The sequence below is a fragment of the Lissotriton vulgaris genome, chromosome 10 (genome assembly GCF_964263255.1).
Source record: "Lissotriton vulgaris chromosome 10, aLisVul1.2, whole genome shotgun sequence".
Lineage (NCBI taxonomy): Eukaryota > Metazoa > Chordata > Amphibia > Caudata > Salamandridae > Lissotriton > Lissotriton vulgaris.
In genome coordinates, this window is record NC_141698.1 from 437,125,541 (window position 1) to 437,149,115 (window position 23,575).

General features: G+C 44.7%; 1 protein-coding gene across 1 annotated transcript in view; it reads left to right on the forward strand.

The window, feature by feature from the left end:
* LOC147685369 (netrin-3) overlaps window positions 1-23,575 on the forward strand; it is a 197,818-nt gene that overhangs the window by 41,473 nt on the left and 132,770 nt on the right. Inside the window, exon 2 of the mRNA XM_086941291.1 lies at window positions 15,115-16,122. Coding sequence (XP_086797417.1) covers window positions 15,159-16,122 — 964 coding nt within the window. The 5' untranslated portion in view covers window positions 15,115-15,158. The remainder of the gene's footprint in view (window positions 1-15,114; window positions 16,123-23,575) is intronic.

The window sequence follows — 23,575 nt, forward strand, 5'->3', positions numbered from 1 at the left end:
AACACTCCACACAAGGTTATAGAAAAATAGCCTTTGTATTATAATAAATATACATCAGATAAAACACACATCTTATTACACTGTGCCAACAGGCACGGGCGGAATTTACAAGGGATATTTGTACAGGACAGGACCACTTGGATCACTGTCACGGGTAATAGCACTTTGTAAGCAACACTTTCAGCACTTCAGCAATACCTTCAGTAATAGCACTTTAGCACACAATATAAAGGTAGAACATACAACCAGTAACCACTGGACACAGGACCTCTCTAGCACCACCTGTACTAGGGAGAAAACAACCACCTACACGTCACACTACCTGTAGGGGTGCAAAAGCAACACACATGATGTCGTAACATTCAGAGGTGTAAAAGGACAAAGAGAACACATGATGAATAATCTACCCATTCAGAGGTGTAAGCAAAACACATGATGCCGTAACATTCAGAGGTGTAAAGGCACATGACGCATAATCAATACATTCAGAGGTGCAGAATCAATAACAATTTCCCCAAACTCACCAGTCACCACCTGTGACTGTCCCGGTGTCCCAATGTCAGGGCCTAAACGTGGCAGTTGCCCACAAAGTGCTGGGCAACTGGAGCAGGGAAAGTTGGCACAAAGTTGGAGCCTCTCTGGGCTCAAAGAACCACCACTGTGGCACTGCGTAGCCTCACTGGACTCCCAGACAAGAAATGATCCCCTCAGAGCCTCTCTCAGGCTCTCAGACAAGGGGGGGGGGCACTCGAGCCTCTCAGGGCTCGTAAAGCAAAAGGCAGGCTGGAGCCTCTCTGGACTCCAAGCCAATGGTGCAGCCTTGCTGGGCTGTGGGGTCCCTCTCTTTGGGGACCCGGGGTAAGGACAAATGCTCCTCAAGAGCCTCTCGGGCTCGCCAAACAAGGAATGTGCTGGTCGTTGGAGCCTCTCTGGGCTCTTCAACACACAATGCCCCCGAGCCCTCAGGCTCAAAACACTAAGGCGCGTGGTCGCGCTACAGAGAGGGGGCGGGGCGGACACCGGCAATGTGTCCCGACGCTCCCCCCTCCTCTGCAGGCACCTACCGGGTTCGCGCTGGGCTCTCCAGCGGAGGCGGGTCTCTCCCGCTGGTCCCGGGGCTCTCCTGGGCGGCGGAGCCTTGCCGGCACCTTATCTCCGTTCTCCTCGCTGCTGGGCTCTTCTCTCTCCCGGCGGCGAGGCGGGACTTCCGGTTACTTCTCCCGGGGCCGCGCTCTGATTGGCCGGCCGGCCGGAACACTTCCGGGTCGTCGCGGGCAGCGCGGCGGCCCGTTTTAGGCAGGCAGGCGGGCTCCCAGATGATCCGAGGAGTGGGCTCCCTCGTAGATCAATAAATCGGCACAACACCACAGCAATAAGCGGGGTGGCACCCGCGCTGTCAACTCGCCACACGGGACGATCGGATGCCGGGTGGGCACCGGCCTCTGCAGACCACAGCGCTCCCAAGCGCTGCAGGCACAAATAAGCGCTCGTAAGCGCTAAACAGCAGCAAAAAGCGCTCCCAGGCGCTAGGGGTAAAATCCAGCGCTCTCCAAGCGCTAGGCAGGCGATCTCCACGCTCCCAGCGCTGAAGGGCAGAGAGCAGCGCTCTCAGGCTGCATGAAAGAAGTCCTCAGTGCTCCCCAGCACTGGAGGACAGGACAGGGCTCCAGCAGGGCTGGAGGCAGGCAGGGGGGCAAGGCTGGGCCAGAGCCAGCACACTGGGTCTCCAGGCAGGGAGACTCGCGGGCCAAGTCCAACACCTGGCTAGAAAGGACAAACTAGGCTTCCAGGGAGGTATGATAAAAGAATGTTGTGGACAAGCTATTGATTGACAAAAATATTACGTTCAAAATAGAATTTGCAAAATGCTCAACCCATTTCAATTCATAATATAAATGCTATACCCAGTAGCAAGATATTTTTGTAAACAATATTTAGGACACAGCATTTATGTCGTATGACAGTTTTGCCAACGAAATTCTGATAACAGCCTCCTGTCATCCATATCAGGAAGTTAGATTAGGAGGGTTGTAGAATTTACTCCAGGAGGAGAGTGATTATTTCTCCAAAGGATGTAAACCCCTAAGGGAAGATGTGGAGCCACCAAATCGTAATATCCAGATAGATATTTAAGATATCCACAATGAATTTTTATGAGAATTGAATATGGATTTGATGGATTCATGAAGACGACATATTTACAATTATTTGTAAGTCAGAAGGTGTGACTGGGTTTGTTGTTGGCTGGGTTAATGAGCAATGGCCCATATACTGGGCTGTTTTAGCTTCAAAGAGGGAACAGAATTTGTCAGTAATTTAATTTAGTAACATTGCTCCGTTATCTCTGTTGGTACATCAGTACAGGTGCACAAAACCACAGTTGATGGACAGAATGCAGAACAATGTCATACATTCACCCAGTACAGAGATCTGGGCTTAAATCCAATGTCTGAACTGGTGTGGAGTGCAAAAAAACGATGGATTTAGGCCCAGATCTCTGTACTGGGGTGAATGTATGACATTGTTCTACATTCTGTCCATCAACTGTGGTTTTTACATCAGTACAGGTGAACACTAGTTTGTGAGTGCCACCCTTAATGTGTATTTCCAATAGCAGTAGATGGCATCCTTGTGCTGCAAGGCCTTTGGCACATAGCTCTCTTAGCCTCAGGTCATCATGAAAGGGCTGTGAGACTGACGCTGAGTTGTTCACCGCCTTTTTGGCACTGCGGTATTTTTTTCCAGACTCCAAAGCGCTTGCAGCATTTTGATGAGGTTGCCAATTCTCCCTTTCAATAAACTCAGGATTTCTTTTAGTCAATTGCCTTTTTCAAGAATAAACCGCATGTGCATGTCCACTTTCATCTTGCATTCTAGGGTCCGCCATACCGTGTCGACAGAAGACAGGTTATGTTCTTTATTTATCTTTTTAAAATCTGTTCGCATAATCAGTGATTCAAGGTCTTTTGTAACCTCTTTCTAATGGCCTGGAGCAAGTTATGGTCAGGGAAAAGGCATAATCTGAGGTAGGATTGGAGACTTTCCTTGTGTAAAGATGTCCAAGGTTTATTCTAGCCAGGCCAGTGTGAATAAATGGCTTGCTAAAGGAGGCTGGGGCTCATCTGAGGCTGGTCGAGTAAAGAAACCCAGTAAATTAGAACATGTACATACTGTACCTCTGAACCACCAGCAACTTTTATGGATGTGTTTGGCCAGGTCATTGTCTCCACCTCCAAGCTGGATACATTTTTGAATGTATGAGACTATCTTAGTTAACCACATTGCTTAGTCTAGTATGTTAGTGTAACCTTGAGCCCCTTAAAGCGTGTAACTGCTTTTTTTTTACTTTCTTTGACTCGAGCCTTAAGTTTGTGATTTTTGGATTTGTGTGTCTGCTGTGGTGGGGCAATCAGCAGGATTTACAGTGGCCCAATGCCAGGCCTGGAGTTCTGTTTGTGAACTCCATGGTTTGATGGCAAGGACAATGCAACTTCGCATGTTCAGGTACTAACAGCAAAAATGTCTTCTGGCAGGACCCGAGTGGTTTCTACACCAGTCTTTGAAATGTGGTTTATTTAATATATTTATGCAGCTTGCCTGCTCTACAGAGGATGTTGGTGCGCTTCAGATAAAACCGATCAGAAACGAAAATTATTTACAACAAACAGTAAAAAAAAATATTGAGCAACATGGTAACTGAAGGAAAAATGATCTATTTAGGAAGAGGGACCAGTGTGTGTGTCTTCGTTGAGGTAAAAGTAGAAGATTCCTGAAGGTTAGAGGTTAAGTTTAAGTTTTTTGATTTATATATTGCGGCTTATCACCCGTGAGGGAATCCAAGTGCTGTCCATGGGCACTGGGAGATTGTGATTTGGCCAGAATCACAGAATGTTGCCCCAATGCCGAGACTCGTACCCGGATCCCAGCCCCATAGTTGACCGCTCTGGCCTTTGTGCCACATCCTCTCGGTACGGTTCTGATCTCAAGTGGTAGAGTATTTCATGAAAAGTCGCTCCAACAAAGAAGTGTGCTTTTCCCAAGGGATTTTGATTCAAGGCACTTCAACTGTTTGGAGATTGAGCATCTTATATTTTTAGTACAGCTAAGACGGTGACGAGTTTGGATAGATAGGACCTTATGACGGAACTTTACTGGCCCGAAATCTACAGGCGAGGCTGAGCTTGGTGTTGGCTCCAGAATCCTCATCTGAAAGCCTATATCTGCCAGTGACGCAACTGAGTTGATCTGCAGTTTCGCTCCAGACATTATGTACGGATCTGAGTGACTTCTTCTATCACCAGGTGTCTTTAGGGTTTTTTGGGCCCATTCCAAGTCAAATAGGTTTATATAGCTTTGGAGTCCACATCTCACGCAATTCCACGTTTCCCCAGGTGGAGGAATGCATCTGGTAGAGTCGAATGTTTCTGTACACATTTTCCGCCTGCTGAAGCAAGAACTCGGACAGGAATCGATGAAAACAGGCGAAATGAGAGTTGGCAATTCCGGGTTCGACATTGCTGTTCCTCATACTGGGCCTGATGACCCAGACTGACTGGTAAAATGGAGACACCATATATATCTGAGACCCCAGTATATCGTTGGGAGTCTATTTAGAATGGCGGCCATCTCATTGTCTTCATTTTCTCTTCATTTTTCCTTATTCTCCAACTCATGATCTCGCATCCGCCAGTCAGTATTCTCATCGTACAGCATTACTTTAACCCTTTATTTTCTACTCTCCCTCCTATCCTAGGCCGTTACTCATTCTGACCTGAGCCCCTTGCTCTCCACCTTTTTTTGCCTTACTTTCTAACAATTCTTTCACCCCCATATCTCCCTTGTTTGTCTCATGCTCTCTCTTGACCTGTTACTTTGTCTTTTTCTTCTCACACTCCCCCTCTTGCTCCTTATCTTTCTCTCTCAATTCACTTATTCACTTTGTCTCTCCCTGTTCTGTCTCTCATTCTCTCTCCAGCAGCCTACACCCCAGTTTTCTTCCATTTTAGATTTGCGTCCTCCCGCTTCCCATTTTTTTTTCCGTATTACACTCCTTTTTGACTCACTTCATTTCATCCTATCTTTCCTCACCTGCCCATATTAATTGGTTATTTTTCCCTGCCATTCACGGTTTCTCCCCGAACTCTTGATTTTATTCTCCCTTCCTCTGTTCATGGTTTATCTTTCTCTCTATCTTTTCCTTTCTTCGTCCATCCCTTTCTTTTTGTCTTCCCTTTTTTCTTTGTTACCGCCCTCCATGGCTATCCGACCCCTTCCCCTGTCTCGCCATCTTTTCTGTATCTCTGTCTTCTCCACCTTTCTACCCACTGCCTCTGTTCCATTTACGAACATTAGCTTCCTGTATTAATCTTCATCTCTTCCCCTCATTCCTATGTTCACCACTTTGCGTCATCTCCACCTTTCTTTATTGTCCACTTTCCACATCCTTTTTCTTATGCCCACGTCTTTTCTCTTTCTCTCTCACCATCTATCCCATATTTTTATTATTTTGCTTTCCCACATCGTTTCTCCTCCTGATCCCTTGACTTTCACTCCTTGTCCCTTTGTTCTACGCTCACAGCATTCCTTTTCTCTGCTGCCATCATACCTGTAAGTCTCTCCCCACCATTTCGCTTCCTATTTCCCCATACTTTTTCTTATCCTGTTTCCTGCTTTCTCTTCCCATTTTTCTAGTCACATAACCACTGTCTTCCTTTTTCCATGCATTTCCTCTACCTCTCTTCCCGTCCACTCTTCATTTCTCTCAATTCTTTGTACACCTCAACTGTCAACCCGTCACTTCCCCTTACACCTTCCGTTTCCTTCCTCTCCTTCCATTATTTCGTTTCATCTCCTCCCTTTTCGCTTACTTTTGCTCGTCGCTGCTCCTCTTCTTCCCCACCCTTTCTCTCTCCATTTCTTCTTTCTCTCCCATGAATTCTCTTTTCACCCATCACTTTCTCCTTTCTCTCTGAATCCTCTGGCCTGCTTCGTCCCTCGTTTGTATCTCCCCTTCTGTCCGTCCTTCGTCGTCTTCCCACGTCCTCCCGTTCTGCCGTCCTTGCCTTCCATACACCTCTCCTCTCCCATCCTCGTCTGCGGTGCTGCACCAGCTCTCCTCCCCCCTCCTCCTACCCCAGCCCCATCATCATCATAACTCACCCCGAGCCCTGTCAGCCTCTCCTGAGTGACTCTGGCGCTTCGGCCCTCTCAGCCCGCAGAGAAAGTAAACACGCCATAAATCAGGCCTGGAGTGTGAGCGCGGCGGGCGGGGGGTGACGGGAGGGGCGCAGGCCAACTCGCGCCAAATAAGGCAAGGAGTCCTCGGAGAGCGCAGGCACCGAGCGAGGGGACAGGAGACCCCCGCCCCCTCCCAGCAGCAGCCCTTTTACCTTTAGCGACGGGGAATGGAGCGAATTCAGCACAGACTGGGCATGAACTACCAAGAGAGAAGCCTGCTGCATTACCTCAAGGTCATTGACAAGTGTAAGACTGACGTAGAAGCGGGCCAGTGACGTCATGTTCCGCGCCAGAGGGTATGGGGTATAAACGCTTACAGATAAGTTATTGTCCAATGGTGTTGATCATTATAGAGACAGTAATATCATGCCCAAGCCAGTTATAACCCGGATATATACACTTTCACTGCACAGCGGCCGCCCTGAGGGGGATACATACCCATCATAAGGATATATACCCATCATAAGGATATATACCCTTCATGTGAATATATACCCATCAAGGATATATACCCTTCATGTGAATATATACCCATCATAAGCATATATACCCTTCATGTGAATGAATACCCTTCATATGTAATGTAAATGTATGTAAATGTATAGGCATTTATATAGCGCACTACTTACCCGTAGGGTCCCAAGGCGCTTCGACCGCTGCGAAACCCTTCCTGGCTTCCCTGAGAGATGGTCCCTTAATGGGTATCTCCAGGGTGAGACCAGGCATCCCAGGCGGTCTGGTGGGGCCGTTAGTGAAGATGAGGCAAGCTAATGCCCAGAGTTGCCGAGTGTGATCGCTGATCAGAGTGGGCACCGAGGCGAGTGAATTATCGAGTCCGCTGACCCTGGCCCAGAAACCTGCCGCGCCGGGAATCGAACCCTGGTCCCGGGCCGTCCTCTGCTCTCGGGTCTGCCGCCTCTAACCATTGAGCCACACTACTTCATATGGATATATACCTTTCATTGGGAAATTAATTGGCCTACAGGTATATCCCTTGCAGTGGGGACTGACTTCAGTGACCCAGTTATATATCTCTGTATGTGGTAGGGGAAACATCCTTTACCCCGCATGCGTTACTTCGCATGCCATTACCCCTCATTTTTTACACTGCAAAATCTTTTATAACGCAGGGCTTTACACCGCAAACTATTACGCCTTCCCCAAAGTAAAGTCCCCGTGGAGTTAGAATAGTAAATTGCATTGTAATGGGGAATGTATTGTAATGGATTGTAAAGCACTATGTTGTAAAAGATTTTGTGGTGTAAAAACTACAGGGTAACGGCACGCAGAATAAAAGTGGGCAGAGTAAAAGTGGGCGGGGTAAAGTGTCCTATTCATGTGGTAGTGGCTTCAATGACCGTGAACTCTACCATGACAGAAAGTCCAGCACGGTGCATTAATCTCACTGGCCCATTCAGATAACTCTGCTTGAGGTTCCCAGGCCACCAAAACCTGAATAGCAGGACAGCCCGAGGGTCAATCCCTTGCCAGGATTGAATAGCTTTGTTGTCAGTCTCAATATTCTGCTTCTTATTCAATGGATTTGTTTCCTATTCTTGTGTTTGTTCCACCCGAGGATCATTTGTTCTTTACCTGCAGGTGAGAGATTGTTTGACTTGTATCCTACTTGAAAGGATTTTTATTTTTATTTTGTATTTGGCTTTCAGCAATTCAAGGTATGCATCACATGCCTCGCTTTCTTTAAGGATCTCTTCAATTTTAGTTTTTTGTTCCTTCTTGTTTTTTGCGTCGTCCCTGAAGCTGCGCTCCTGCTGTCAGATGGCTCACTTTCGGCCATTTCCTTACCTCCACACTCCCCTCCTAATGCTTTCAACTGCCCCCAGCTCCAATTTGTTTTGTTCCTTTTTTGTGAGCTGCCCACTGCTATCCAGTTGCTTGCTTCTGCAACATGGCGTGGCATCCCGTGCATAACTTTTTTATTTTATTTACCATTCCAAGATGGCCGTCTGCCACCTTGGAAAGATATATTAAAATTAAAGTAAAAAGATGGCCACTGGATGGGTATGCATGACTGCCATCTTTGAATTACTTTGTATTTTGCCTCATGAGAAAGTCTAGCCTTTGTATGCATGACAGGCATGTTGCAAATATATTTCTTAAAATAAAAGAAAAGTAATTAAACAATGACTGCTATGTGTGTACATAAACGGTGGATATATTTGAATGATTCTACTTTTCCTTTATGAAAAATGCTTTCGAGGTGGCCATCAGGCTTGCATGCAAACAGGCACCAGCAAATTAAAGGTAAAAAGCACTGGCTAAGCAAATGGATATCATGGGCAAAACCCATTGGCTTTGCCAATGCTATATTTCTTTTTGTGTGCAAACATATTCAATATATACAAAAAAAATGGGATAGCCCAGGTACACCACCCTGGGCATGGAAGTGCACTTCTTATCAGATGGCTGTACAGATTTGATTAGGCAAAAACGCCGTCACGCACAGTGCAAGCTAGCCAATGGAAGAGCAGGATGGCCCATTGCCCATGATGTTTGCAGTGGATAGCTGAGTCAAAATGTAAATTACGCTTCGACAGACCAGTGGTTAAAGAGGGCCAGCCAAAATACCCCCATGTATCTATTTTTATTATAGTTTTGTGGAAACATAAAGTTGTAGTTAATCTTAACACCTTCGCTGCGGCGGCTATTCTGCCGCAGCGCTAAGGGGGTGGGGAGGCCGCGCGGCGCGCCCATGCTGGTGACGGAACCTCTCTGTTACCAGCCTCGGTTGAGCTGTGCTCACGACGGAGTGGTTCCGTCATGGCCCCGCCCGCTCAATGAAACGCCCAGCGCAGGCGCGGAATGCGTGCCGCGCAGGCGCAGCGAGCGGGCCATGACGGAACCGCTCCGTCATCAGCACAGCGCTACCACGGCTGATGACGGAGCGGTTCCGCCATCAGCATCGAAGGAGTTAAATAAACCAACTCAGAGCAGCATACTGTGTCTCCCACAGCCAGGAGACCATGCCCTTGATAGGGAGAGTACATCAAGACCCGAAGAATAATTGTCCCCTGCCCTTTATCCAAACAATTCTGTCTTCTCCTTGCTAAATTTGGTTCTTCTTGAACAGGAGCACTTCTGGATCTTTCATTTCAAATAGTTTTTGTTTATCCTTTCTGTTATGTATAGTCTCGGACAGAAAGAAACTGCAATGCTATCTGTACTCTTCAACAATGTTCCACATAAACCACCTAGCCAAAAGTATACAAAGTAGCTTCCTTAATAGCGACAATAACATATAACGCTACCCGGTGGAGATGAGTTTGTAGCTGTTTGTACCATCTTTTCCATGTTTGGTTGTGCACTGTTGAGACTGTGGAATAAAAGTTGTAGGGAAAAAAATTCTACAGGTCTTATTTATTTACAGAATGACCAACATATTTAATAAACATTCCTACAATCCATAATTTCCAAGATTCTCCAAGCATACAAATATAACAGTTATTGCAAGAAATGATTTGCTCATGTCCTGAAATATGTCTCACCGTCATTTATGACCAAACCTGCTGGGACAGCCAGACCACAAAATGATTCCACCCTGCAGATGGTTCTCGCCTCTTCACAGCCCTTGATTCAGAGAGTGCTGACTGATGGCAGCAATTAACAGTGTTTGGCGACCCCAACCGGATCCCCCAAAGGATTTGTTCTCACCTCTCCTCAACTCCTTGATTCCTTGAGTACCAGTAATAAGTAATTTTTGGCGGTGCATAATGGCTTAAACCCAGGGATGAGTCTTCAGCAGGCTTCACATTGAGGAGTTCATGTGTTGTTTCAGACTTAAGCCTATGGACTTATTCGTAAGTTGGGTGTTAACAGAGGACGAGGGACTGAGAACTGGGGAAGTGGTAATTATAAACTGAGGAATGGAGGAGGAGTTGGTGGTGGTCTAGTGTAAATCTGGCTGGTGCCGGGGGAATGAGGGTGTCACTTGTTTTGGCAAGTCTCTGTACTTCTGGCTGGTATGTACAAGGGTATATGAAGGTTTTCTCAGTCCTCATTCAACCAATTGCAGGTCTATCAAGTTCAATAATTTTTAAAGTCTTGGGGCCAGATGTAGGTGGCCAAATACCGGTCGGTAACGGCCGATTTCGGCCGTTACCGACCGGTTTTTGGAGTTTTAGATGTAGGGGGCCTTAAAAATTACCGATTCGGTAAATTTACAGATTCTGTAAATTGGCGGTTCGGTAAATTTACCGAATCAGTACATTTGAGATGTAGGTGGCACTGAAAACAGTGCCACAGGGCCTTAAGGATTCGTTATTTACCACCAACTACTAGTTGGTGGTAAATAACGAATACCTGTGTACATGCAAATCTGTGCATGTACACCTGTGCCATGTGGCACACATACATGCCCTAAGGGTATGTATGTGTGTCACATGGCACACAAGCTTGAATCAGGGGTGCAACAGGGTGTCAAAGTGACACCCTGCTGGGTGTCAAAGTGACACCCTGCCACCCTTGACTATTCGGTAATTTTACCGAATCGGTAGTTACCGATTCGGTATTTGCCATTGATTGAATCAATGGCAATTACCGAATCGGTAAATACCGATTCGGTAATTACCGAATCTTAACGATTCGGTAATTGTTACTGAATATTTACCTACATGGCATTTACCGATTTGTAAATACCGAATCGGTAAAATTCTGTATTTACGAATCGGTAAATGCCATTTACCTACATCTGGCCCTTGGTTCTTATAATTTTAATTTTAATATGAACTTCTTTTTTAAAAGAGAATGGAAAGTGCTTTTAAGCTCATTTTATGTATTAATTGTCATGATTTTAATTGATTGTGCAAATAAAAATGTATCTATCTATTTTATAACCAAACCTGTAGTGAAAATTGACACAATCAGCCATGTAGTCCTAGTTTGTATATTAAACCCAATAATAGTATATACATTTGGTCGTGGCCATTCAGATATTTAGTTCTGAAGGCCTAGTCCAGACATTCGGCACTGTGTTACTTTTAGTTGACATTCAGCAGGGTGATCTTAGATTTTGCGGTTAGTCTTGTGGTTTTAGTTCACATTTGTAGCTCTATGATCCAAGTTCATACATTTAGGCATGGAGATCCTAGTTCACATATTCTGTCCTGTGATCCTAATGTAGACATTTCACCATGTGTTTCTTAAGTTTCGATTTTATGCGGCATCACCCTGATTCGTACGTTCGGGCAGCTGGTCCTAGTTCATATGTTTATCCATATAGCCCTGTGTTATACTTTCAGCCAGGCGGTCAAGAAATCATTGTCTCTCACCTAGTCCTCGTTTAGAGATTCAGGCATTCCTTGTTCAATAGTTTATCTATGTGATCGCAGTTCAGATATTTACACATATGGTCCTAGTTTTTACATTTAACCATGCAGGCCTAAATAATACTTTTATGAGATCAGATCAAATTCTATATTTCCAAGAGGTAAATTCTTACAGGAATATTACACATCACCCAATTCATTGACATATACAATTTCAAATAATCATAAAATCCCCAATACATGTATCCAGGTGGTCCTAGTTAAAGTGTTCAGCCGAGTGGTCGTAGCTCATATATTTAGCATGTGTTCCTAGTTCGTACATTGTTATGCCATCCTAGTTCATACGTCAGCCACACGGTCCTAGCTCATACATTCAGTTATACCATCCTAGTCACTACATCAGCCATATGCTCCTAGCTCATTTATTTAGCATATGGTCCTAGCTCAAACATTCAGTTATGCCGTCCTAGTTCATGCGTCAGCCGTATGGTCCTCGCTCATATTTAGCATGTGGTCCTAGTTCATACATCCTTTATGCCATCCTGGTTCATACGTCACTCATATGGTCCTCGCTCATACATTTAGCATGTGGTCCTAGTTCATACATTCAGTTATGCCGTCCTAGTTCATATGTCACTCGTATGTTCCTATCTCATATATTTAGCATGTGGTCCTAGTTCATACATTCAGTTATGCCGTCCTAGTTCATGCGTCAGCCGTATGGTCCTAGCTCATATATTTAGCATATGCTCCCTAGTGCATACAATCCTAGTTCATACGTTGATCTGTGTTGCTAGCTCATATATTTAGCAGTATGGTCAGAGTTCATACGCTTAGCGTGTGGTTCTAGTTCACATATTCTGTTCCCTCCTCTTAGTTTCGACATTTGGCAATGTCCTCCTAGTCTACACATTTAGCTGTGCGGTCCTGCTCGTGTTGTTTCAGACGTCTCCCCCTGCACAGTTGGCCTCTTCTCTGCTGCAGACGTTTCGTGGCTCAAAGAGCTTTAGGAATAAATTAATGCCTCTCTCATTCGCCCCTCCACAAGCACCCCTAGGGCTCTGGGGTCTCGGTCAGCTATGACCACACACAGGACAGGAGCAGGGCGGCCGCGCACTCCCGTTTTACCTCGCTAAACTCTCCAAACGGCGGCGACAAAGTAGTGAATATAATAAATGCAGATACGAGCCTCGCGCTCTGGAGGGGAGCGTACCATTTTTCAGGGGTGAAGGGAGGTGGGCTAAACAGCTGCACTAAAGGGCAGCGCTGCATTCAAATCCTTTTTGGGTGTTGTTAGATGCAGACAAATCTACACAATACCGCGAAGGAAGTTAAAGACTTTCATGGCCTATTTTGTGTTTAAAATATGAATTTCTGCTTAGGAACCTTTATACATTTTGTTTTTAAAAACATGTATGTTAATAAATACGGCTGGGGGGTTTACGACTCCCTAAACCAAAAAATTCATTTTAGTAGTAAACCTGTTACTATCTGGGTACTGAGAAGGGAGGAGGGGGTCTAGGCTGTACCTGGCCATAATGGAGGGGCTGCTTTCTCCCCTCTTTGTGTGATGATAAATGGACGACTTAGTCCCTAAAGTCTATTTAAACTTTTGGGCTGGAAATAGTATGATGATTGAGGATCGTGGCCATAATAGAGGCTTAATGGAATTCAAGATGTGGAGCAGATGTGTGCGCCCAGCAGTTGAGGTGGGGAAGCTGGCCTTATGTATTGCATAGCCCCATAACCCCTGCGAAGCTTCTGAAATGGCAACAGGGGTTGCATGGACTGGGTGCACTGTGGTGGTATTGTTACCTGTGGCATATCTGAAACCATAGCAACCGCTCAAGGATGCTGTTGAAAAAGGCTTCAATGGTAAGTTGTACACAGGAGTATCTCCATCACCCCGAAGGATCTCATTATGAAAACCACAAGCGGTGACATCTTAAAAAAGATAACATGGGTGGCCAATTGTTGCCCACAGTCATTTGGAGGGTGTCTGTACCTGAGGAGTGCTGGCTCTGACAAGGCCCTGGAGTCTATTGCGTCTTCCCTGCGTGTGGTGGTGGGAAATGCTGGTCTGGGTCTGAAGCCACATCTGTACCTGTGTGAGTGGGATTTCCTAGACTGCACTGGGTCTGAAGCTATTGAGGGTAGGATGGAAGCCATCATCCATAAAAAATCCTTGCTCATTTGTGTTGGAGACTTTTCTAGATGTTGCCTTTTTGTCTGGATGTCATGGATGGATGTTCTGGGAGCTTTTTCGCATTTGGAATCCTTGATCTGGATCTCTGAGTGTATAAAAGAACTATATCATGCTCCATGTGGGCATCCATTGCACCACTCCCATGGAAGGCCTGTGTGCTACGACTGCGCATTGGTGCCTTAAACTTGCCTGTGCCTGTGTGAATCCTACACCAGAAATCTGAGTAACAATTTTTTTCTGTACCTGGAAGGCAGTCGGAGGTCAGACAGGATTTGAACATGCTAAAAAAAGCGTCATTCACTCTTACCAAACTTGTCTAATCCCCAAATCCTGCTATTCACTAGTAGTGGTCGGTCACAGGTTGTGTTATGTACCTTTAGCTGTGCGGCTTTTTTTTTCTCAATTCAATGCTTTATTGTTTAAGTTAATAAAAACAATAACAATGCTGTGAAAGGAATGAAAGTCAGACGATTTACAGTCATTTAAAATGTTTAAAAGACGTTGAACTATTTTTTTTCCTAAAAAACACAATTCAAATCATGTACAACGAACTAAAACGGACCATGTTACTATGTCATAAAATTATCCACGATATTGGTATCACATCAGTTTTGATATAAAAAGTACTTATGCAGCAACTTAGGATCTAGATACAGTCAACGGATTGTTGGACGGAACCAGGCTGGTTGTATATATTTCCCTGGGCCATGTTATCTTTTCATAAAGTGACAGAAATGTCATAATCTTACAGGTCAGTCGAGGATCTGTTGTGCCCAGACCGTTAATGATGGCAGATCTGCAAGTTTGAATGCCCCTGTCGTTAAAAGCTTTTTTTAGTAGCGAAACCTGGATAGATTTTAAGAAGGGGCAAACACAAATGAGGTGAATCTTGTCTTATTGCACCAAATAAGCTACATGTTTTGGGGCCTTTATCCTTCCATGCAGGTTGCTCGACCAAACTTGGTAATGCCCCGAAACTGATAGCCATTAGCTTTCGTTTCAGGGAAGATGAATATGTTGTGCTTAGGTATTCCACCGGACGTGTTGATGTGTAAGTAAGTATTCCACTTGGTTGAGTGACCAATCCAAATGCCTACTCCTGCCAGATGGTCTCAACTAGCAGGAAACATACAAGCACAGTGAAAAAGGAATATGAGATCATACATAAGGTCAAAACAACAGTAATTCTAAAAAACAACCATATCTGTTCCAAATACAGCTAAAAGGTTGACTGAACCAATAGCTCTAGATTTAAAAGGATCATTGGGTTAATAAAGGGAACTATTTCAGTTGCCTGATAACAATGTATCTCATTCTATTGTACGATGACTTGAATATATCTAAAAATCGTGGTTCTGATTTGTTTCCATTTTGTTTTTTTCTCAGGTACATAGAGCGAGGCTACCTGTACATTTTGAGGACTGGCGAAGATGGATTCCTCGCACATTCTACATTTTATCCTTGTGGTCTGCATCCTCACCGTCACCTGGGCAGCCAACCCATTTGCTGTGCAGCAGGCACTCCCCGATCCCTGCTATGAGGAGGGTGGGGCTCCCCGCCGTTGTATTCCTGAGTTTGTCAACGCTGCGTTTGGTAAGGAGGTGCAGGTCTCCAGCACATGTGGCTGGCCACCTAGCCGCTACTGCGACTCTGCCGACCCCCGCAAGGCCCATCCAGCCTCTTACCTCACAGACCTCAACACTGCCACCAACATGACCTGCTGGCGATCTGAGAACCTTCACCACTCGCCACACAATGTTACTCTCACGCTGTCATTGGGGAAGAAATTTGAGATCACCTATGTCAGCCTGCAATTCTGCTCGCCGCGGCCTGAGTCCGTAGCCATCTTCAAGTCAATGGATTATGGAAAGACCTGGGTGCCCTACCAGTACTACTCCTCCCAGTGCCGGAAGATCTATGGCAAGCCACACAAGGCCACTGTGACCAAGCAAAATGAACAAGAGGCCCTTTGCACCGATGGCCACACGGACCTATACCCCTTGACCGGTGGGCTTATAGCCTTCAGCACGCTTGACGGGCGCCCCTCAGCCCAGGACATTGACAACAGCCCCGTGCTGCAGGACTGGGTGACCGCCACAGACGTCCGGGTCATTTTCAGCCGGCCACATTTATTCCGAGAGCTCGGAGGCCGCGACAATGATGAGGATGAGGCAGCTGGCCTCTCTTCCTACTACTACGCAGTAGGCGAGTTCCAGGTGGGTGGGCGCTGCAAGTGCAATGGACATGCTTCCCGCTGCTCCAAGGAAAAGGAGGGCAAGCTGGTTTGTGACTGCAAGCACAACACTGAAGGGCCAGAATGCGATCGCTGCAAGCCCTTCCACTATGACCGGCCATGGCAGCGGGCTAGCGGCCGCGAGGCCAACGAATGCTTGGGTAAGTGAAGGGCGTGCATGCCTCATTTCTCTCTGCGTAATAGACAGCACAGATGCCAATACTGTATTTTACTTTCTAGATTTCGTTCGAACCCATATGAACAAAACATACCGGTCTGTTTAGTATAACGTCACTAGTTTATTGATTTATTTGTTCCACTAGTCCGTATTTATTTTTTAGCTTTTTTTTATCATCATAAACATTTTTGTGCATATACAAAATGTACAATTAAATACAATCTATTACAACGACATACACTCTCTATACATATTTTACAACTCATCCACTCCAGACTTCCAGTCCATTCATACAAAACTCTTACAAACAAAATGAATCAATATGGTGTGGCCCTGTGTCAACACAAGCGTTTTGCTTGTACACTTGATGTACCCTAATGACCGTTTCAATGCACCATTGTTACACAGAAATGTTTAATTGGAACCAAATCACATATTTTCCTAACAAAGTCCTTCTAATCCTCATTTCTCTCTGCTGCACCTCTGATTTCAACTGAGATGGAAACCTGACTTCAGCAATTGAAGCCAGTCTTTCTGGCTTGGTGTCAGCTCATTTTAATGTGTTCAGATAGGATGTGTCCAGATGAGGTCTACCAGGTTTGTTGAGTGCTATGGAATGAGGCACTCTTCTTTTTAGCTGGAAACCTGTGAAATCTTTTAAAACATCAATAGGTCTACCTTTATTGAGTTAAGGCATGCACATACATGCATGCATGAACAAATGCTGCTGTGCACATAAAGAAATTAGGTCTGGCTTCTGCCACTGCCAGGCAAAAACGTACAGAGAGGATTGTTTTATGCATAGAGGAGTTTAAGAGCTGAATGTGACCAACTGTGTAATGATTGAGTGAAATTTTATTTTGAAGAACTTAAATTGTCAAGCATGCATCCTAATGAAGGCACTTGGTAGTGGGAGGATTGATACATCAAATAGCCAAAAGCATGAGGAGAAAGAGAAATACTCATCTAGGCAGGTCAATAGACTAACTATATGTATATTTATAGTATTTGCTAACAATAGGTCTACATCTGTGGTATAAAGCCAAACCTAAAAAGGACGGTCTGCAGTTAACCTCTGGTGCCAAGCTGGTTTGCTGTTTACTGTTTTTCTAGGTACATGGTTTCACAACTTGGGGGCATGGCTTCACTTCTCACTTCCTTGTCTATACCCTTTCTCTGACTGCCTAGTGTCCCTAATCATAAGGGACAAATGATGTCCTTGATGATGTCATATGTGATGCCCTGGGTCTTGCCATCCCTTGACTGCTGTTAAGAGCTTAGACTGGGCTTGCCCCAGTTTGATGACACTTAGTTACTTCATGTTTTAGGGACGGTGGTTGGCTGAAGGAATGTTCGCTTGCAGCATGTCAGCGAAGCAGCCATTCCATTGTGATGCATTTTCTTCTCCAGACAAATACCTGCTCACATTTCTCCAGCCAGTGTCACACTATTTTTAAATAACTCAATATTTTGTGACCTAGCAGTCCATCTTTGTCTCCAAGAGCACAAGAGACTTGCAAATAACTTTTTAATGCATGACTGCAAATATAAATGTAATGTAATAAGATATACGTGTGTGAGTGCTGGCACTCTTTAACCCCTTCGATGCTGATGACGAGCTCAGCTCGTCATCAGTCAAGGTGGTCGTGTGCTGATGACGAGCTGAGCTCGTCATGTAACGCGGCTTTTGCAAAAAAGCCGCGTAGCGCAAAAATAACCCCCGCACGCATGTGGTTAAATATGAATTCTTCGTATATAGCTTCATTGTCCCTACAGCGATAGCGAGCTCCATTTCTTACTGCATGGTTTAGAGATGAGCAAAGGAAAACCTCCATATTCTGGAGAATGTGGTAAATCCAGCGGATACTCTACTTGTGGGTTTTTCTCCACGATGTGTTTTAGTATGCATGAAAAAGATTTTACATTTTATTACATAGTCTAAATCAGGCATTTGCTCTTTGATTGTTTTCTTTCCTTTTTACCCCTTTTCCCTATCGAGAATGCCTACATTTTCTTCTCAAGTGAGCCTGAGAAACATGCACATTTCCGGCGATTCAGACAGGTCGTGCAGTCAGTGTTGTTTCCAAGACCTGGGTCTGGTAGAATTTCGGATTACCCCATTGATACCTAACCCCCAAGTCGTTTCCAAGAATAGCCACACAAATTTCCCGAACTGCCCATGCACTGATTGTTTGTGTGATTCCCCCTGGCCCTCATTTTGCATGCAGGGCCGGACTAGGAACGAAAACCAGCCATGGCAAAGTGCTCCCCCCCCCCCCCCCCCCCCTTGGAGAGGGGGTGGGGTGACCGAGCTTTTTGCCAGGACCACATTTTCGTCCGATTTTGTTACAGGGCCGATTTTGCAGCTATAAAATCGGCCCCCGGGGGGCCCAAAACCAGCCCCCATCCTTGCGGCCCACCGGGGGATTGCCCGGTGCCCGCAACGGCCAGTCCGGGTCTGTTTGCATGGGAAGCTGGTACAAGCTGATTGAGAACCGGTCAGTTTGCAGTTCACGGCAGAGCGACCAGCGACTGACAGCCTTTTTTAAAAAGTCCACGACGGGTAGGAGAGAAACCATGGGCGTCAATTAGAGGTCGTCATTGGTCACATCTGTGACCCCTAAGCCACCGGTTGTGACCCCTGCCACCTTGCTTGCGACCACTGGCTTTTTGTCCGCCTCTGCAAGTGCCTCGATGGCATAAAATCAGCACCAGTGTGAGCAGCGCTTGATTTCATTGCTGTGCTGAAGCTCTGCCTGCAAGCTGGGCCTGGGTGGGGCAAGGAACTAGTCTTACTCGTTGCTACAGTGAGCCCCAAGCCGGGCGGGCAGGCTGACGTAGTCCTAGATTTGATACATTGTATGCTTGTGCTGCGGGCCTGGGCCAGGAAGCTGAGCGAATGACCACGAAGCGCGCACAGCATAGCTGGGCATGATTGGACAGTGACTGACTACACATGCTGCAGCTAGAGGCGAATATGTGTGAGTTCAAGCATTCACCTGCTGCCACTACCCTAGCTGAGGACATAGTGCATGGTGCGATACGTATACCACTGTAATTGGACCCGCCGACCAGGTCCCAGGGCTATCAATCCAGCAGTGCGAAAGCATTACTAATGATGACAATACATCAAAAGTTATTGGCATATCCCCAAGCAGCAGAAAACACTGCGCTGACACAGCGTGCCTCATAGTCGAGTCGGACTCATGCTTGCTGCGTGGGTGCTAGGTGTCAATAGTCTAGAGTGAATGAGTAGAAACAAACGCAAGTCCAGTTCGGGACCATGAGTGACTTGCTTCACTTAATTGTCACTCTCTGACTGAGTCGGACGGTCGGGCCTCAGATGGGCCGCGGGACAGGTGAGGTGAGGTTGTGTGAGAGTGAGACTGACTAACTCATCACATCGACTCGACTAGAGTCTTCACTCAACTAGAGTCTTGACTATCCGACTCCCCTTGTGGTGGTGCTGGTGATTGTGACTCCTGTGCGCTGCGGGCCCTGGGCAAACCTCTAACAGAAGCAACAAGTAAAGTAAGATAAGATTATCTATTTTTGGAGTTAACACAACATTTTCAAATGCCCTTCAAAACTTCAGACATTATTGTTAAAGAGCACACATTTCACGTTCAATTCTTCTAGTGGTCTAGCCATGGTTTAGGTTATGCGACTAACACATTAATTGCCATTGTTTTATGTTGAACACTGCATCTGTATAGCCACAGCATGGGCACCCCGGTCAGTGCTGGTGGACTAGCCAACAAGATATTGTCTGTTTTGAACACCACCAAAGCCAGAATGGTCGTACTGGGCATCGGGCAAAGGGCCGGCGTTTCCCTGGGAGTCTGGAAGGATGGGGCCAGGTTTTGTTAGTGGGGGCGATTTTAGTTCTTTAGTGCAGCAGCTTTAAAGGCACTGCAAAGTTAATTGTATATTCAGCTGTTTTTGGGCAACAATAAACGTGTCAAGTTAACTGGTGATTTACTAATGTACCTGCTGGAGAGAGATGGGAGTTTCGTCTAGTACAGTTTTCACTTTTCTAAGGAAGTATAGAGGGTTAAAATGCTTTTTGCAAAGAACGTGTACCATGCATATCAAATATTTTATGTGGATAGCTTGGTGGGTTACTACTTTTGTCACAGACATTCTGTTGTTCCTGTGCAGTGCCTAAGTTTTAATTAGTAATCTAGCATAGTGAGCTATGAACGGCCATCTAAGAGCTTGCTGCAAGCTGCATGGCACAGGTTAGAAAGTTATCCTTTTTTCCCAGTCTTTCTATCCTGATGTTTCTAAGAAAGGTTTCTTTGGGTAGAAATACATTCTTATTATTAAAGTCAACCCTAACTACTGAGTTATGTTCTGAATCCTGAGCTTCTCCAGAACAAACACTCTTAAAAAGTGGCCACCAGTGTGGATGGCATGTGAATCCTACATCTTGTAGCCTCCTGAAGCTTATGTATCATTTACTATACACTGATTTACACACATATGATTCATTGTCTCTGTATGTGTGTGATGGTTTTGAAAATGTGGAAAGTTTTAGGAGCAGTGATTAATGGAGTCATTTTTAAATGCGGACTGTAACATCTGCATTTGGAAAGCAAGCATTCATGCCTTTGGGCATTTTGGCTCTTAGCTAAGATGTTTGTTGCGGGTAACGTATGCTGATGCCGAACAAGCATATCATTGATCAACACAAGTACTGTACCAGTGATGTGCATGTTTTCTGGAGAAGAAATTAACGATAGAAAACCTGGAAAGGTTCAATGGCTCCACAGGTTTGGAGGCGTGTATACCTTGTCATGAAAAGGAAGGCTGCTGGGAGAACTCAATCTGCATTAAATAGTACTGTTACCCACATTTCAAGACTGAGATTTAATTGCAAGGTACTCTCAGTTTCTAAAACAAATGATAAAGTGATTTTGTTTTGAATGTTATGAGCCCATCAGCCTTTCCATTTTATTATAAATTTATTTGATATTGAGAATGGCTGAGTTCAACTTGACTAACATGTTTTCCATTGTTATACATTATTTGATAGGTTTTTAATCAATGCTACATTATTTAATTATATATCTGAAGATACTACCTGAAACAATGTATGTAGCTGCATTTCGAATAGGATTTGAAGTTCTTCTGTTTACAGGGTACTTCTTTTGTATCTATAGAGATTTTCCAGCCTCTGCCTGCGATGTAAGTAGCCAAAAGTTAGATGCATCATTTCCTGTGATAGTACCAAGCAAAAGGTCATGCAATACAGCTTCCTTAGATTTCATAGAGTCCAATGGTCACATGATGTCACTTTTTGTAATGTCATCAGGCCAAATGCCTTGCGATTTCACTTCTTCTGACATCGTCAGGGTAGGTCAAAGGGGAGGTGATGTCATTTATTGTGATGTCACCAAGACAAAGTTTGTGTAATGTCACTTTCTGTGCCTTCATGCGGGGGTCACATGCCATGTGATGTCACTTCTGCTACCCCTGACATTTTGATAATCAACGTCCATGAGAGAAACGTTTGCAGATTTGCATTGCAATTTCTCAATGGCACAGTACCAAAAAAGTCGCCTAATTAATGGCTTACTAGAATGGTGCTCATGGAGGTTACTGTTGAATAATTAATTGTCACAAATTCCTCCTAAGTAGACTTTACCTCCCAGAGGGTGACTGGCCCACCCTGAAGTGGTGCCTTCTGAATTCACACAGCGAGGATCTTACTTCTGATTCCGCACTAATTGAAAATTATGTGAAGAAAAGAGGCCTGTGGATCTCCATGGATCCACCATGTCAGAAACCGCATAAGCGTGAATGTATAGCCCTTGACATTTAGACCTTGACATTGTTAGGCCTCTTTCAAAGCACACCCAGTTTTAGCAGATCAGTGAATGGAGGACACTTTGATCAGGATTACTTAGTCTAGCCTCAGAGGCAGAAGTTTGTGGAGGTCAGTTGTCTGAATTCAACATTGGCAGATCACCCACAAGTCCACCCTCTTCATATGGCATTTCTATGGTGCAGGGAAGAGCTATTTCACCTGTTACAGTGTCGGATCCCACTTGTATTGAGCAAAGTCAGTCATCATTGTCGTTTATGGAGCAACAATTGCCCCATGTGACTGTAGCATGAACAAAATCAGACCAGCACTATTCATTTAGTCATCATCATATGCTTATATAAATGAAAAGGTGAAGTTTGTGAACTTGGATGTTACCGACTTCACGAACCCGTTTTCATAAATTGCCAATTCACAACTCTGGTCAGGAAGGAAAAAAGTTGCATGTTGAAAATACTGCAAAAAGTAGGGTTTTGGGGAACGAGAAACATTTAAAATGTTATTCTTATGGAGGAAAAATCTCCCACAAGAAAGGTTTTTGCTGGAAAAATGTTACATCCATTTTTTGTAGAAAATCTCACACCACAATTGTTTCAAATAGTCTAGGTTGGTCATCAGAACCCTGTGCAACATGGGAATTGTTGAGAAATACAGAGAAATTACAAAATAGGACATTACTGTGCGCATCTTACAGAAAAATTAGAGATTCTGGGGGATTTTCAATTTTTTCATTGAGTTAGTTTTTGTACAGCTCAACTGAACCCATACTAGGATGTCTGAGTGCTCAAAATAAAAATGAGACCGAACATATTGTTAACTAGTGAGGCATATGTAATGAGTGAGTATGAAATTATGTACAGCATCAAAACATGTTGGTGTTCAATTGAGTCTATGTTTTGCCCCTTAGTGGCGGACAAGCCTGGGGAGTTTTTACAGCATTGTAGTCCAAGTCTGTTAGTGACGTAAATTGTCACTATTTATGAATATTTAATTAGATATATGACTTTATTCTTGACCATACCTGTCAATATAATAGAGATCTTACCTCTTTCCTGGAATGTTTATTTAGTTTTCAGAATTTGTATTGTATTTTTGAATTTTTATTTGCAATTTGTGAAATTGAGTACCTGTAGAGCCTTGCAAACCAGTCTGTTTTGACATATATACAGAGTAGCAATGCATTAGTGGTTCAAGCAAGTTGGATGAGGTGTGAGCATCCATGTACATCTGGCCTAGGGACCCATATAATTCTCAGCATATAACTACAATCACAAAGGAATTGATGCAAGAGAGATAATAGAAAAAAGAAATAAAATGTGTGCCTGTCTCTAAAACCAAGTAAGGGGACAAATTCATTTATTAATTTCATCCAGTGGGAAACAGCCTTTACAGCGCTGTCTCCACAACGCGGTACATTTACAACGCGGTTGTTACCACGACCACGTTGTTACCACGCATAGTATTACATTTCAACGACTTTCTATACGGGTCTTGCTGGTGTTGGATATACAATCCAATACCTTCACTGCTGCTGCACAAACTGGAGTAGGAATAGTAAATAATACTATTCCTAAGTATAGCGCACCCTCTAGAGCAAGTCATTGTA